At 29.3% G+C, this 16,857-nt stretch overlaps 1 protein-coding gene across 6 annotated transcripts in view; it reads left to right on the plus strand.

Annotated features, from left to right (window-relative positions):
• The window catches only part of LOC142319125 (uncharacterized), a 223,095-nt gene that overhangs the window by 62,487 nt on the left and 143,751 nt on the right, over nt 1-16,857 (plus strand). For 5 of the 6 annotated variants that reach the window (XM_075356059.1, XM_075356060.1, XM_075356064.1 and 2 more), the window contains 4 exons: nt 708-871; nt 9,154-9,339; nt 12,346-12,492; nt 16,603-16,683. In XM_075356059.1, coding sequence (XP_075212174.1) covers nt 708-871; nt 9,154-9,339; nt 12,346-12,492; nt 16,603-16,683 — 578 coding nt within the window. The remainder of the gene's footprint in view (nt 1-707; nt 872-9,153; nt 9,340-12,345; nt 12,493-16,602; nt 16,684-16,857) is intronic. The other variant, XM_075356062.1, reaches the window with a different exon arrangement.

Genomic DNA, 16,857 nt, shown 5'->3' on the forward strand with positions numbered 1-16,857 from the left:
ACATTTCACTTTAATTATGATCATATCTTTTTAAGTTTCAACTTTGAACTTAATAAATTAAAGAACCATATTTCACATATTTACAACATTAATTGTTAAAATATTAGACACAGGTATAAAAAAAAAATACATCTTCCAACAATGCTATTTGTTTTAAAAGTTCACTAACTGTGACTACATTCTCTAATTTTTTTACCATGTGCTTGTAGAACTGGGTTGAGGTTACTGCTGCTTCTGTTGTATCCTTCAAGAAAATGACTAGTAAGTTTAATCATTGTAGTCAAATTCTAATTTAACTCTTATAATAAATCTTCAGTTTTCCAAAGCACTCAAAATGAGTTTACTTGGCAAAGCTGAAATAAAATGATTGAAAGCAAATTAGGCTAGATTGATTTACTTGTGATTTATATGTTCAGTTATTCAAAAAGCAACTTATATTAAATATAAATTTAATTTATAATTTTTTTTATAACTGTATGTTGTTTATTAATATGTATTATTTGTATTAATATGATTTATTACCTCTTATATCTTTGTTTATTAATTTTATATAGCTTTCTCTTTTCTAATTTTTCATGTTTTCCCGTAATCCTTGATAACTTTTGCCAGAATTTTCCCCTTTGTTATACAGCATTTTCTTTTATATTTTTATGCTTGGTGTTATGTAATGATAAAGTTTACTCATTTTATTTATCATCTTTTTTTAGGTGGTGCTGGTGGTAGTGGTGGTGGTGCAGGAGATATGAATGTGTCAAGTAGCAGTGGAAGTGGCGGAGATGCTGTGATCGATGGGGTAGGGAATAGGGGACTGTATCCCTCAGATTTGCCATCATCTATACATAATTCACATCACACCAGTGATAATGATGATGTAAGTATAATTATTATAATTGTCAGTTCTTTAATTATTATTTACTTTATTGTATTTTACATTCAGTTTAATCTTTCTGTGTCATGGTTTTAAAGTTTTTAATGCCTTTTATATGTTGTATTAAGTATGTATACTCTGATCAGGTTTGGATGTCCATGTTACTGTTGTACAGTATTTACTGTGTAGTTTTGTGTACAATGTGTAAAATGCTCAGTGTCATTTTATTGTGTCAGTAGTGGATAATGATTTGTGTAGACTCTTCGAGTGCCCTACAAGTATTATAGTATTGTCTGATATGTACTCTCAGCATTATTTGATGTAAAACATAATATTGTAATTCAGTATTTAAACATATTGTAACAAATAAATTATGTAATATCTCAAAATGAAAAGATTGATTCTGTAGGCAGAAAGCATCTTTAGTTTTATCATCTTTTACTATGTGTGTTTTCAAACATCATGTAACAATATGTATATACTTCATGAGTGTACCAATGAGTGCAACATAGTATATCAGTAAAAACTGATAGGCCTAGTGAAACAATGTTGCATTAAATACATAATATTAACCTTCATTAGTCAATCTGAAGTGATATTCGCTAAGGAAGCTGATATTCTCAATTTAACCTTTTTTTATTTATTTATTAATTTATTTTTATCAGATAAAAGGATGAAATATATTTAACCCCAAAATATTTTGAAACTTTTCGGGAAAAAGTTTATAAAAATATTTTGACTCTATATTTTTATAAACTTCCTTTGTTAAAATATCTCCAGGATGAGTAAATCAGAATTACTATTTAATCATCAACATCTGGATGACTAATTATAATTGTAAAAAAAGCTGTGGTTGTTTGTAATTGTTAGTGAAGATGTTAATTAACTATGTTGTTTTCAAACATATGTTTGTTGCAGTGAAGAAAAGATGGTACTTATGTATTTATGCCACCGCAGCTACAGCTTTATTTAAAAACAAAGTAGTCAATCAGATTTCGGTGGAAAATGAACAGTCTCTTTATTAATTTTAATAAATGGTTATTTATATTTATTTATTTTATAAATATAATTTAACCAAACTTAACCTACGCTTGCTTCGCTTGCTAACCTTGACTAATTAACACTGTAATTTTTTGAGTATTTATTTAATAAATTCAGTAACTATTACAGTTATTTATTATTTAAATAATCAAAACACTCCTCTGAATTAGTCAAGGTTAGCGAGTGAAGCGAGCGTAGGTTAAGTTTGGTTAAATTGTATTTATAAAATAAATAAATATAAATAACCATTTATTAAAATTAATAAAGAGACTGTTTTGAATCAATGTTAAACTCTATATTGGTTCGTTTTCCACCAAAATCCGATTGACTACTTTGTTTTTAAATAAAGCTGTAGCTGCGGTGGCGTTAATACGTAAGTACCGAAAAGATTTTTTTTTATGAGTAACAGAGTTCCAAAAGGTAAGATTAAATTGATTGGTCTAGTAAACACATGAAACAGGACTAGATAAATTGAAGTATATTTTTTATATAAAAATATGTATTAAATGTTTATTAATTTGATAAGATATATTGTATAATTTTATTTGATAGTTAATTAATCTTTTTTTGTGGAACAATTATCAAAAGATTAGTAGTTAATAAACATTTATCATCTAATACTATAAGGTGGGCTAAAAATTTAGTTTTCCGAATTACTAGTAAGAAAACATTTGATGCAAAAAAAAAAATGAATAAAAATTGTTTGATTGATGTATTTACCTCCTCTATGAATCATGAGACCTTGCCGTTGGTGAGGGGGCTTGAGTGCTCAGGGATACAGAGTAGCTGGACCGAAGGTGCAACCATATTGGAGAGGTATCTGTTGAGAGCCAGACTAAGGAATGATTCCTGAAAGAGGGCAGCAGCTCTTTCAGTAGTTGTTAGGGGCGTGAGTCACAATGACTTAAACGGCCGTATCAACATCACTCAGTCCTCTGAGTACTGCGCAGCTGAAAGCAATGGAAAACTACAGCTGCTTTTTTTCCAAGAAAATGTGGCTCTCTGCATTTTCACATAGCAACAATGGAGGCGCCTTCCTTGGTAAAATATTCCGGAGGTAAAATAGTCCCCCGTTCGGATCTCCGGGTGGGGACTACTAAGGAAGGGGTCACCAGAAAATTAAAAAATAACATTCTACGAGTCGGAGCGTGGAATGTTAGAAGCTTAAAAAAGGTTGGTAGGCTAGAAAATTTAAAAAGGGAAATGGATAGGGTGAATGTGGATATAGTAGGAATTAGTGAGGTTCGGTGGGAAGAGGAAGGCGACTTTTGGTCGGGTGATTTTAGAGTAATTAACTCAGCGTCAAATAATGGGCAGGCAGGAGTAGGTTTCGTGATGAACAAGAAGATAGGGAGGAGAGTGGAGTATTTCAAAACGCATAGCGATAGAATCATTGAAATAAGGATAAAATCAAAACCTAAACCGACAACGATTGTTAACGTTTATATGCCTACAAGCGCCCATGATGATGATGAGGTAGAGTGGGTATACGAAGAGATTGATGAAGCAATTAAACACGTAAAGGGAGATGAAAATTTAATAATAGTTGGAGATTGGAATGCAAGCATTGGAAAAGGCAAGGAAGGAAATATAGTGGGTGAATACGGGCTGGGCAAAAGGAATGAAAGAGGGGACCGACTTATAGAGTTTTGCACGAAGTATAATTTAGTAATTGCCAACACCCAATTTAAAAATCATAATAGAAGAATATACACTTGGAAAAAGCCAGGCGATACTGGAAGGTATCAGATAGATTATATCATGGTTAAGCAAAGATTTAGAAATCAACTCGTTGACTGCAAAACTTACCCTGGAGCAGACATTGATAGCGACCATAATTTGGTGATAATGAAATGTAGATTGGGGTTTAAAAACCTGAAGAAAAGTTGTCAGATGAATCGGTGGAATTTAGAGAAGCTTGAGGAAGAGGAGGTAAAGAAGATTTTTGAGGAGGACATCGCAAGAGGTCTGAGTAAAAAAGATATGGTAGAAAATGTAGAAGAAGAATGGGAGAATGTTAAAAAGGAAATTCTTAAATCAGCTGAAGCAAACTTAGGCGGAATAAAGAGAACTGGTAGAAAACCTTGGGTTTCAGACGATATATTGCAGCTGATGGATGAACGTAGAAAATATAAGAATGCTAATGATGAAGAAAGTAAAAGGAACTATCGGCAATTAAGAAATGCTATAAATAGGAAATGCAAACTGGCGAAAGAAGAGTGGATTAAAGAAAAGTGTTCAGAAGTGGAAAGAGAAATGAACATTGGTAAAATTGACGGAGCATACAGGAAAGTTAAGGAAAATTTTGGGGTACATAAATTAAAATCTAATAATGTGTTAAACAAAGATGGTACACCAATATATAATACGAAAGGTAAAGTCGATAGATGGGTGGAATATATTGAAGAGTTATACGGAGGAAATGAATTAGAAAATGGTGTTATAGAGGAAGAAGAGGAAGTTGAGGAGGATGAAATGGGAGAAACAATACTGAGATCTGAATTTAAGAGAGCATTAAAAGATTTAAATGGCAGAAAGGCTCCTGGAATAGACGGAATACCTGTAGAATTACTGCGCAGTGCAGGTGAGGAAGCGATTGATAGATTATACAAACTGGTGTGTAATATTTATGAAAAAGGGGAATTTCCGTCAGACTTCAAAAAAAGTGTTATAGTTATGATACCAAAGAAAGCAGGGGCAGATAAATGTGAAGAATACAGAACAATTAGTTTAACTAGTCATGCATCAAAAATCTTAACTAGAATTTTATACAGAAGAATTGAGAGGAGAGTGGAAGAAGTGTTAGGAGAAGACCAATTTGGTTTCAGGAAAAGTATAGGGACAAGGGAAGCAATTTTAGGCCTCAGATTAATAGTAGAAGGAAGATTAAAGAAAAACAAACCAACATACTTGGCGTTTATAGACCTAGAAAAGGCTTTCGATAACGTAGATTGGAATAAAATGTTCAGCATTTTAAAAAAATTAGGGTTCAAATACAGAGATAGAAGAACAATTGCTAACATGTACAGGAACCAAACAGCAACAATAACAATTGAAGAACATAAGAAAGAAGCCCTAATAAGAAAGGGAGTCCGACAAGGATGTTCCCTATCTCCGTTACTTTTTAATCTTTACATGGAACTAGCAGTTAATGATGTTAAAGAACAATTTAGATTCGGAGTAACAGTACAAGGTGAAAAGATAAAGATGCTACGATTTGCTGATGATATAGTAATTCTAGCCGAGAGTAAAAAGGATTTAGAAGAAACAATGAACGGCATAGATGAAGTCCTACGCAAGAACTATCGCATGAAAATAAACAAGAACAAAACAAAAGTAATGAAATGTAGTAGAAATAACAAAGATGGACCACTGAATGTGAAAATAGGAGGAGAAAAGATTATGGAGGTAGAAGAATTTTGTTATTTGGGAAGTAAAATTACTAAAGATGGACGAAGCAGGAGCGATATAAAATGCCGAATAGCACAAGCTAAACGAGCCTTCAGTAAGAAATATAATTTGTTTACATCAAAAATTAATTTAAATGTCAGGAAAAGATTTTTGAAAGTGTATGTTTGGAGTGTCGCTTTATATGGAAGTGAAACTTGGACAATCGGAGTATCTGAGAAGAAAAGATTAGAAGCTTTTGAAATGTGGTGCTATAGGAGAATGTTAAAAATCAGATGGGTGGATAAAGTGACAAATGAAGAGGTATTGCGGCAAATAGATGAAGAAAGAAGCATTTGGAAGAATATAGTTAAAAGAAGAGACAGACTTATAGGCCACATACTAAGGCATCCTGGAATAGTCGCTTTAATATTGGAAGGACAGGTAGAAGGGAAAAATTGTGTAGGCAGGCCACGTTTGGAGTATGTAAAACAAATTGTTGGGGATGTGGGATGTAGAGGGTATACTGAAATGAAACGACTAGCACTAGATAGGGAATCTTGGAGAGCTGCATCAAACCAGTCAAATGACTGAAGACAAAAAAAAAGATGTATTTAATACACATTAGAAGAAGTGTTCAAAGTGTTGGCATTATGGATTCATACCAACATTCAATCATTGAATTTTCTAAGGTTCTGTCCCAATTAATAAAATCAATTAATTGAGCTTTCAGTTTACAGTTTAATTGAATCGGGTCATTGGATTTGAAGAAAATATCATGACTTTGATGATTTCCCAGAACAAAAATTTGTATGATATCAAATCATATGATTATGGTGACTATTCAGTTATTCCTCCATTTCAACCTTTTCAAGAAAGTTAGGTCTACCTCTTCATGGTAGGCCAACTTGAAGAGTATATTGAGAAGGTGCTCCTCCTGTTAATGTTTGACATTGGCTAGCCAAACATAGGGCTGTCCAATATTAATGAAAAGGTCATTTAACATCTCAGGAATAGCATCTCAAGATGCTATCTATATGCCTGTTATATTTTCATTGAAGAAATATGGTCCCAACATTATCTTCTTTGTGATTCCTTACCATTGAGGATTTCATCAAATCAATAAACACAATTATAACTGTTAATTAGACCATTCAGTGTGAAGCTCCTTCACCAGACCTCATTGCTGCGCTAGGAAAGTGGCAATTTCCTTAACAATTAATAATAACTTATTAATTTCTACCAAAAAATTTTTCACAAAGTGCATGAACTAATCTTGACCAATAAAACAAACTTTAATCTCTTTGGAATGAATTGTAACATGTTCTGGGTATCTCCAACATAATGGAAGTTTTCTGGTTAACATTTATGGAATCAATATTTTTAAAAGTTATTTTCTTAAGTGCAGCTAGCTCTAGATCTGCCTGATCATGGAGCACCTCCAATGCCTCTAGTATTTTCAAGTTTTACTTTCACCTTACACAAATGATGACAGGCCAGTAGTACAGAATTGGAAAATTTCACATGGAATTCTTCATGGACTGTGCCAATATCCTTAATATTTTTCCACCAGTACATAATAAAAATTAAGTTTTAGCATGCCTGAGTCCAGCATTGCAGACTGCGGCGTTCTGATACTAGGCTCTGATATTATTGATCGTTTATCGTCTTGTCAGCTCCCGTGTCAAGCATTGCATGCAAGTATTAAAATTCTCTCCCGCTCTTTATTTAATTAAAGTAATTAAGCCGTACAACTCTTATTTATATTTGCAACACATAACACAACAGGTGATAAGTGCCTAATTTAAACTTCATGTCATTTAATCATATTTTAATTGCGTAATTTTAAAAATGTTAATCTTTTAATTTGATATTTCTATTTTAAAAAGAAGAAATTGTACTACAGGTGTTTTATATATATTACTGAAATAAAAATGATTAATGGCAGCTGCCTAAAACAGGTTTTGGAATGAAAAATTGAAATGTACTTATTACAAATGAACTTTTTAATGTTCTAGGTAGTGTAACAAAATTATTATTTTCAAAATATGAATAACAAAATCAGGCATACAAATAAAAAATCAAGTTTAATAATATACACACAAGTAATATAAATTTAGAACAAATATACAATTGTTTAATTTTACATAGATATTTGGAACTTTTTAATTTTGTAGGTGGTTTAACAAATTTAAATTATTATTTTCAAAATATTAATAATAAAATCAGGTATACAAGTAAAAAAATCAAATTTAAAAATATACAAACAAAATTTTACTTGCTGGGAGATATACATACTCTACCTCTAATAATAGTAAAACACATTTTTAATAACTTTTTTTAATAAAAGAAAACACCAATGCAGATTTACCAAAGTATATTAATTATTCATATTTGATTACTCTTAAGTTGGGAATGTCAACATGCCGAACCATAATGTTTATTATCAAATAAAAGAGAATTTTATTTACTACAAGAAAATAAAAACATAACTAAGATCAGTAAACATATAATTTATTAAAAGATGTTAATCTTAACTTATGTCTTGTATTATTCAAATGTTGATTACTCATAAATTAAGAATGTCAAAATAGCGAACAACATGTCTATTATCAATGAAAGAGAAATTTTTGTAGTATAAGAAAAAAAACATGATTAATGTCAGTAAACATGTAATTTATTAAACAATGTTTTTCCTAACTAATCTCTTGAAGGCGAAAATAGTCGTTCACACTACGCGACATTTCTAATGTAATAAAAATTTTGTTTACAATATAGCACATAAGATTTATAACTGCGTTATTTCTAAACTGGCCAAATATATTGGGTCATGTTATGAATACATATATAATTTAGTACAAAAGAAATAAAATGCAAAGGTCAGAGGCCTGCATAGTAGGCCACCGGAGTGTTGGAGGAAAATAACCTTGACCAGCATTGCATGACTGGGGAGTTGCGCGAGAAGTTACTATATCATTTTAATTGGAGCTACCATTGAAATGATGAGTGGATGCAGTACAGGCCACTGGAGCTGTGCAGACACTTTAGCAAAATTGCTTTTGAGTACAAAGGGTTAACTGAACAACAGTTCAATAGTATCGATTAATTATTACCAGTTGCAAAACTAAAATTTCCACTTGCATGAATTTCCATATGTCAGAACTTATCTGTGTCTGGGGTTACTAACTTTTAACTTAGTGGGTAATTTTATTTGTAATAAATTCAATAATTTATTTATTCTAGTGTAATTTCCATTTGTACAAGTTTTATTTATATGTTCCTTTAACTTACTTTCTGAACTAACAGCCTAAATTTGTTCTTTCATTCCCAAACTTTTTCTGGTATATGATCGTAATTTTATGTATGTTCAACTTCTCATTCTATTTTTGTACAAACTATTTTAATAGCAATTTTTAAATATGAACTTAAGTGCTGCACTTCTCACATTTATCTCTTCCTTAGTTCTTCAGTTTTATAATTGAAATCTTGAAGTTATGTTTCTAGTCTCATAAATGTTATTTACTAATGAGTACAGCCTATTTGTTTTTACTCTTTGACAGCACATTTATTCTGATGGCACATCAGAATCTTTATTCTTGTTTAAATTTCTTAAATATTATTAAATTGAGATTATGATAAAATGCCAGTGGTTTAATTCATGCTTAATTAATTGGTTCCTGTAGATTACTGAAGTTAAAAAATGCTGTTTACATTTCTTCATGCTATTAGCATTTTTAAAGGCTGGTGACATTAATCATTCTGTTAGACGTAGGAGGAAAAATGTAAAATGGTGTAGGATATTTGAGAAAATACTTTGAATAAAAAATGGTCTTATCTGTTGGTGCTTTTCGTTGTAGACCGGTCAGTGTAGTGTGAGGTGGGATCAGGATGGATGCAGCAGTAGTAATAATGTTGTAAGAAAGCAGCAGAAAAGCAATAACATATCTGAACAGGCACAAGTTGCTTCGCGGCTGCAGCAAATCAGGGATTACATTGGCCAAACATCAAGTGTAATGGAAAGACTTCATGCTGCTGGAACTCCGGTCAGTACATTAGCTTACATCTTAACCTTACTTAGTGGTTAACATTAATAATTTTATATTAAAATATTTTTAAATAGTCTTATGTAAGTGTAGTTTGAAAAGTAAGGCAAATGAAAAGGAACATATAAGTAAAATATGCAGTTAAAGTCTTTATACTGTTTATATAAAACAGTTACCAAGATCTGCAACACAGGCATCATTTCAGTGTTTCCAGAAATATTTTCTCATTTAGACCATGTAAAATTTATAAATAAATGAAAAGTAAGTAAAAAACACAAAGTAAAAGTTTAGTCTTATCTCTATGAAAAGGGGTTATCATCTATGTTTGCGCTAAAAACTAAACATATGAATCATCTTTTATCACTTGAAAACAATTTGCTTTTGTTTGTGTCTAACATAGATATACTTGAGAAATTTGTAAATGAAAATCAAACGCAACCATCTCATTAATTTATTTTCTTTACATGTGTACTTATAAGTAAAATGTCTATAATAAATTATTTCTTTTCTCATAAAATGATTTCATTATTGTTTACATATAAACTTATAGGCTAATTTCACAACCTCCCTTTCATATCATTGGGACCCCCAGATTTAGAAACACTGTTTTAGTGAAAAAATTGTTTCTTTACTATTCTTGATTTGCCAGAAGTGACCTTAATTTTACTTGATTTCATACTCTATGATTGCAGTAAATTTGTGTGCAATTATTTTCTCTCTTTTTTCATATAATCTCTTAAAATTATCATTTGTGTCTTAACAAAATGGTATGTCCATAACTTTTTGTGCGTATGGTGCTGATTTTGTCTTCTTCGTCAATTATTTTTAATGCTTATTTTTCTTAGGGATTACTGTTTGTCCCTGGGTTTACAGTATTTCACATTTTATTCAATTGTATTTGAATTTGGTAATCCCATTAATGAACCATATTGAACAAAGCTGAAGATATAAAGTAAAACATGTTAGATCTAGTTAAGTTTTTCCTTTAAAAAAATAACGCATTAATCCTTATTTTAACTGTATTTATGAAAAGGCCCACACTTTCTCATCGTAGCATAATAACATCTTACATCCTCAGTTACCTCTGTTCTAATACAAAATTTGCTTTACTTCTTCCTCTAAGTTTTGTTCCTCTGTAGTGTACCTTTACCTTTTGTACAACATTCTCTTACTACTTAACAAGTATGAATGTCTTAATACATGGCCCACTAACCTAATTTTCTTCTTTTCAAGAATATCCTGTAAATCTGTTTCGTCTCATATCATTTTTACTACTTCTTCATTGCTGAGGAAACTTTCTGGAGTTCCTTGTATTGCATATCTGTTACCAAATTTTGAATGGATGTTATAAAAAAATGAAATTTCAAGTCTATGTTTATCATTAAGGTAAGGTGCAACTTTAATCATCTGTAAGCAGCTTCTCTGATTCTCTGATAAATTCGTCTTCTTTTCTGATTTTCAGTTAAAATATTCATTACAACTTTACCTTGCTTTTTCTGAAACTGAACTTAACCTCATACCTCATTTAACATACCTTGCACTGCACGTTCCATTTGCTTGAAAACTATCATAAAGCCTAATTTATAAATTATAAAAAATTAAACATTATAAACTTGAAAGATACAGTAACAATAAAATACTGTCAGCTTTTGTATTCAGTTGTCATTTAACAGATTCAATATAGAAAATTGCAGGTACCTGTAAAAATTTCACATTATTCTATTTGTTTGCAAACTATACTGATTTATATTTATGATGTATGAAATATTAAAATAATAATGTATTATTTCATAATTAACAGCCTCTTTTTGTTTGATATAGTATCAGTATGCTTTTCTTGAAATATGATGGTGCTTCATATATTTTATACATTTGTAAATGTTTGGAACAGCTGGTAAAATTAATAGAGATGACACTGCTGCAGACAGCTTATGATTGTGTATTAACACATTTGGTGCCCAACAATGATCTATAGTACACTAGCCTCTAGCCTCTACTAGTACTTAGCCTAGTACTAAATTGCTGCAGCAGACTTACTTTAATTCAGTGGTTATAGTTTGATTATCTTTCCTTAGATTACAGCAGTAATAAGAAGATAAATAGAATATTAATTAATCTTTTTTTTATGTATTGCTCTTTGCATGGATATGAGTTTACAGTCTCCAGCTGTTCTAAAAAAACATCAGATCTATCTTGTAAACAGTCACAGAGTTGGTAGTAGTCACTCAATTATTTGTGATATTTTGAAAGATTTTGAGTTGCTTAAATTTGAGATTTATAGACATTATGGAGTTAAACAAGCAGCAAGTAGTAGATTTAATTGTTTAAGAGTTATTTTAGGAAATATTATACCTATATATTTTTATAAGTTTTCTTTGTTTTCTGAATCATAGACTTAAATGTGCTACACAATTTTAATCAACTTTTGAGTAGGAACATTTTTTAACAGTAGTTCTGATAGTTTAGTAATTTTTTGCATGTAAGTCTTCTTAGTCTTATGTTTAATTACAGTAATTAATTTTTTTTTTTGCAGTTCATCCTATTGTATGTTCTTACAAATATATGCATAGATGTTTTTAATAGGACTGTTCAAAAAGTTGATATGTTAGTAAAACAACTAGTTAAAAAAAAAAACATTAATTAGAAACCACTGGAAATTTATTACAATCAAAATATCTCATTTATTACAATCAGTTCTGAAATTGTTGCAAAATGAAAAAGATAGCCTTGATATTTTTCACTCGTACTGGGTGTCAGGGATGTCAATCAAAGAGTGAAAAATATCAGAGGAAAATTTCCCTTCAGAATTCTTAAGGTGTAGGATTAGAAATAGTTTAAGTCATTGTTTCATGTCCACTTTATTTACAATAATAATAAACATATTTCAGTAACAGCAAGAATACATTTTTATATATTTATTTTATTATAAATTTTTAATACACTGTTTTAATACTATTAGCATACTATTAGTATATATGTTAATATAAATTGTACTACCATACATAGCAACACATGGAATCATGGTTAAGATTGTCAGACATGCTGGAAGGTCTCAGAGACAGCGAAGTGAAATTGAGCAGAATTTTAAATACATTTAATAAACTACAACCTTTAGAAAACGATGAAGATGATATTAGCAATAATCAGAATGAGGCAGGTATTTGTGTACAGATGATTGCATGATAATGTGATGTCATCGTGTATTTAAAGACTGGATTTGATTTTTGTTATTAACAGTTTTTTCATTATAAAAAAACCAGTTAAGTTTTTATTGTTTTTTTAATGATATCAATAATAATATTCGATTTTGTATTTTGTGTGATGTGTTTTTTTGAGGGTTATGTCTGTAGTTTTATTTTGGAGAGATTAGGTAGGTCTAAAGCAGAATGACTAACCTGAATAAATACTGATTTACTGTAGTCAATTAGAAGTATTTAGTTTAATTTAAAATTTAAATGTTTGTAATGAAAGGCCTAGTTGAATTGTATAATTAAATATTTTTGTAATGGCTGTGTGTAATCTTGTCTAATTTTTGTATGTTAGTCAGGAGACTGTTTCTCATTCAGTGGCTGCATAATAAACTTATTATTATAGTTGTGTTCTTATCTGTGATTGATATTAATTTAACATTTTAACTTGTTATGACAAACTAAACCAAATTGTATAATAAAATATTTTTAAAAACCTTACTGCAAAACGTTATCAATAATCTTTTTGACCATCTGTAGTGGTTGGTCCTGCTGTTTTACCCTGGCATCAGTTGGCATTAATGATGCTTTGGTACTTCTGTCTAGAGATACTAAAAAAACGGAGAAAATTAATTTTGAATTTTTTTTTAATTTTACTCTTACAAAATCATGTAAATGACACTATTGCTGTACTGTTAATACGGCAATACTAATTACCATTTACATGATTAATCCTTTGATCATCTAGTTTTAATCTGTTTAGGGAATAGCAACAAAACTATAATGTATGGCTTTTATAACTATAATGTAAGTAACTATAATTTGTAACTATCATGTTATAAATTAATTATGTCATTTGATGAGTTAGATTTTCTGATTATGTAAGTGGAGAGATTTCTACCTAGTTTGATTCCTTTTAGGAATTTTTTTTGTTTTGAAAATTTTTGCATCCAGTGTGTGACTATGATTGTATTTAGTTAAAATTTATTATATCCACTAACTTATAGCTAAATAATATTTGTTATTAACAGTTTGGTATTGACATGTATTAGTATTGTTTTCATCTCTCAGGCAGAAATTTTTTTATGTTGCTATACACCCACACTGTATTACAATAAATTTGAGTATATATTTATTTATTTACATCTCCATGTAAATATCATGGAGATTCATTAATCTGGACCAAGGTTGGTTACATTCACTGAAGTCTGATTTTGTTTATATGTTTTCATGTATTTTGAGGCGCCAGTATTAAAAAAAACCCAAATTTAACAATATTAACTATTCATAATTTGTAATTATTATTAGGCCATTAAGAGCCCACACTACATTAAGAGCCATGAACTCTCAGAGCTACTGAACATTATTTATGGGATTCTTCAAATCAAGTTACTTCTTTGCATCTCTGAAAATTATCTGTTTAGTGAAACGCATAAGAACTTAACTGAATATATGTGGATTATGCTTGATAGTCATCCAACAATCATTATTTTTAAAGTTTGTGAAACAATGGCTGAAATATATGAATATTTTTCTTGTGAATGAATTCTAGTAGGAAATCCTTAATTGCAGATGTTTGGATTGCTTAATCTGAATTATATGAAGTGTTACACATGAAATGAGATTCTTGAAATTCTTTATAAACTTAGTCAACAAAAGATGTGAAGTGCCAGAACTTTTATAGGCATTACATAGGAAATATAATATACATTTCAACATAATTATGTGTAATTAGATGTGTAATTATGTGTAATGTATAAAATCTAATATTGGATAACTTATAGCAGGGATTTTATGATTTATGACATGTTGTATTTTATGTTTGGTTTTGATAGAAAAATCTGTCTGAAATGTAGGAAAAGAAGAGTTATTTACAAACTATATAAGAACCAGGTTGCACTTATGAGATTAGATATGAAGAAAGACAAACTCTGACTCACAAAGAAGTAAGACATAAGTATAGTCTGTCCTGTTGCTTTAAAACTAATATATTGAAGAAGCATCAAAGATATTGAAGATTTGCTGATTGCATTTTTTAAGGCAGACACTGAATATGAGTTGAAAGAAATATTGAATGGGATGGATTTATTGTTAGGAGAAAATTGAATTTGAAAATAAATAACATTGAACATTGGTAGAGATATGACTGAAATTGTGATAATTAGGGATTAAATATTAAGATAGAAATCATAGTACAGAAAATACAAGATTTTGGTTTTAGGTAGAAAAATTACAAAGGATGGATGAAATAAGGCAGGATCAAAAGTGGTTTTTGGCACTATATTCATATTAAAAAAGAAATTTGCTAGTATTTGGATAAAGATTTAAGAATTAGAAAGATATTCTTAAAATATTTGTGGAATGTAGTGATTTTTTTTATGTATAATGCATCTGTGTAGGAAAAATGTAGTCACTACCTCTACTTGCATTTTTATGTAATGAGAAAAAACTGTTCTCTACCCTTATAAAACTATATTTAAGTATTTCATTCAGGATGGGAAATAATTTATTTTAATGATTCAGTAGTCATTTTAACGCCAAAAATCTTTCTAGATATATTTATTAGATGACTGAATCATCTTGTATATGTAGGTAAGGATTTTGTAGTCAAATTTATCAATCTGAAATTATATTTGTCAGTTTTCTTTTTAAATGGTATGTCATTGTCTCTGATATGAGAGACTGATGGATGAGACATTAAAGTTTACTTGCCTATTTAATAGTGGCAGAATATGTTATAAAACATACATCTGTAGATGTTTTTGTGCTTAAATCCCTGTGTCATTCAAGAATTTTAAGCCATGAACAGCAAAATTTTCAAAAATTCATTTGTTCAAGATTTTATAAAAAACAATCAATAAATAACAATTTTATTATATTTTTTTGTTTGTTTTTCTATAAGTTGACTTTGTTTATAATGATGTTATAGTAAATTTTGAAAGTATTGTTTTTTTTTTTAAATTATTGTAACAATTTTATATTTAATGTACAACATTTATGTATATGGATGATACTTTATCTTTGCAAAGGTATTTAAAAATTTTAATTTCTTTAAAAATTGAAGATATCAGAAGATTGTATATGAATGGTACAAAGCAAATGAACTCATGCTGAATGACCTTGAGTTTTGCTGTTGATTTTTGCATAACCCCATTAACAGGAAACTGAATCTCTTTGATACTTTTTTAAGTGATTATCATTCATTAAGTTTATTAAGTCCAGTAAGTATTTTGGTGGGTTTTCCAAATTATTTCTCTATTTTTTTATTCTGAATTATGGGATTATATTTTGAGAAAACTTAACATAATAAAACAGTTTTAAAATGCAGTTTTCAAGTTTTAAGTCATTGGAAAATCAAAGTATGAACAGTCTTGTAAACTAATTCTCTAAATATAAAAAGTAGATCTTCCATTATTATATTTATTTAAATGTTTTTATTTGTAATATCATATTTTTTTCTATTCAATGAACAACTGTCATATCCCACGTAAAATAAGGAAATTATTCTACAATACTCTACTCACAAGACTACATCTTTTTGCAAAAGATCATTTTATAGGATTAAAAATTATATAATCATCTCCCAAACAATATTAAAAGCTTTGAGATTTGATTAGGTTAAATATAGTAAAACATTCTTATTTCAACACATTGCTAATTTTTTTTTTTCCAGTAAATGTTTACCTGTAAGCAACTAGTGTCCGTTTATTGGCTGAATGTTGTGAGGCAATAATTGTTATCTGAATTCTTATGATAAATGTTTGAATTTTTCTTATTTTTATTAATTTTGATCAGTTCTTTATTTGGTGTTTTTTTTCCTATATTTAATTTTAGTTATTACTAAAATTTAACATAATCAAAAAATATTTGTGGCAAGTTGTCTACTATTCTAAAAGGAAGATGGAAAAAGAGTATTACTATACAGTACTAAAAAAATTACATTTATGCTGTGCTATTAATTACATTTATTGGTGAAATGAATAGTAAATATATATATAAAATATATTTTTGTAAATGTATACAAAAAAATTTTTTTCTTTAGTTGTTTTTTTTTAATTTCAATTCCTTTTTTTAGGCGGGATCTGTTCCAAAGTCTAGTGATACAACGGCAAGGAGAAATGAATTAAAAATAAAAGTTGAGGAGTCACAAAGAAAAGTAAGTTGTGAAATTTACTCTAGCCATATACCTGTCTTTGTTTGTGGTCACTCAAAAGAGACGAATCAAATTCATAATTTAAAAAAAAGAAGAATTTATGAACTTTTATTTAAGGATTTCTTAAATCAAATTCAGGTTTAGAGAGAAAGAAATATAGAGTGATTGATATGCTTA

Source organism: Lycorma delicatula, chromosome 2 (genome assembly GCF_047948215.1).
Source record: "Lycorma delicatula isolate Av1 chromosome 2, ASM4794821v1, whole genome shotgun sequence".
Lineage (NCBI taxonomy): Eukaryota > Metazoa > Arthropoda > Insecta > Hemiptera > Fulgoridae > Lycorma > Lycorma delicatula.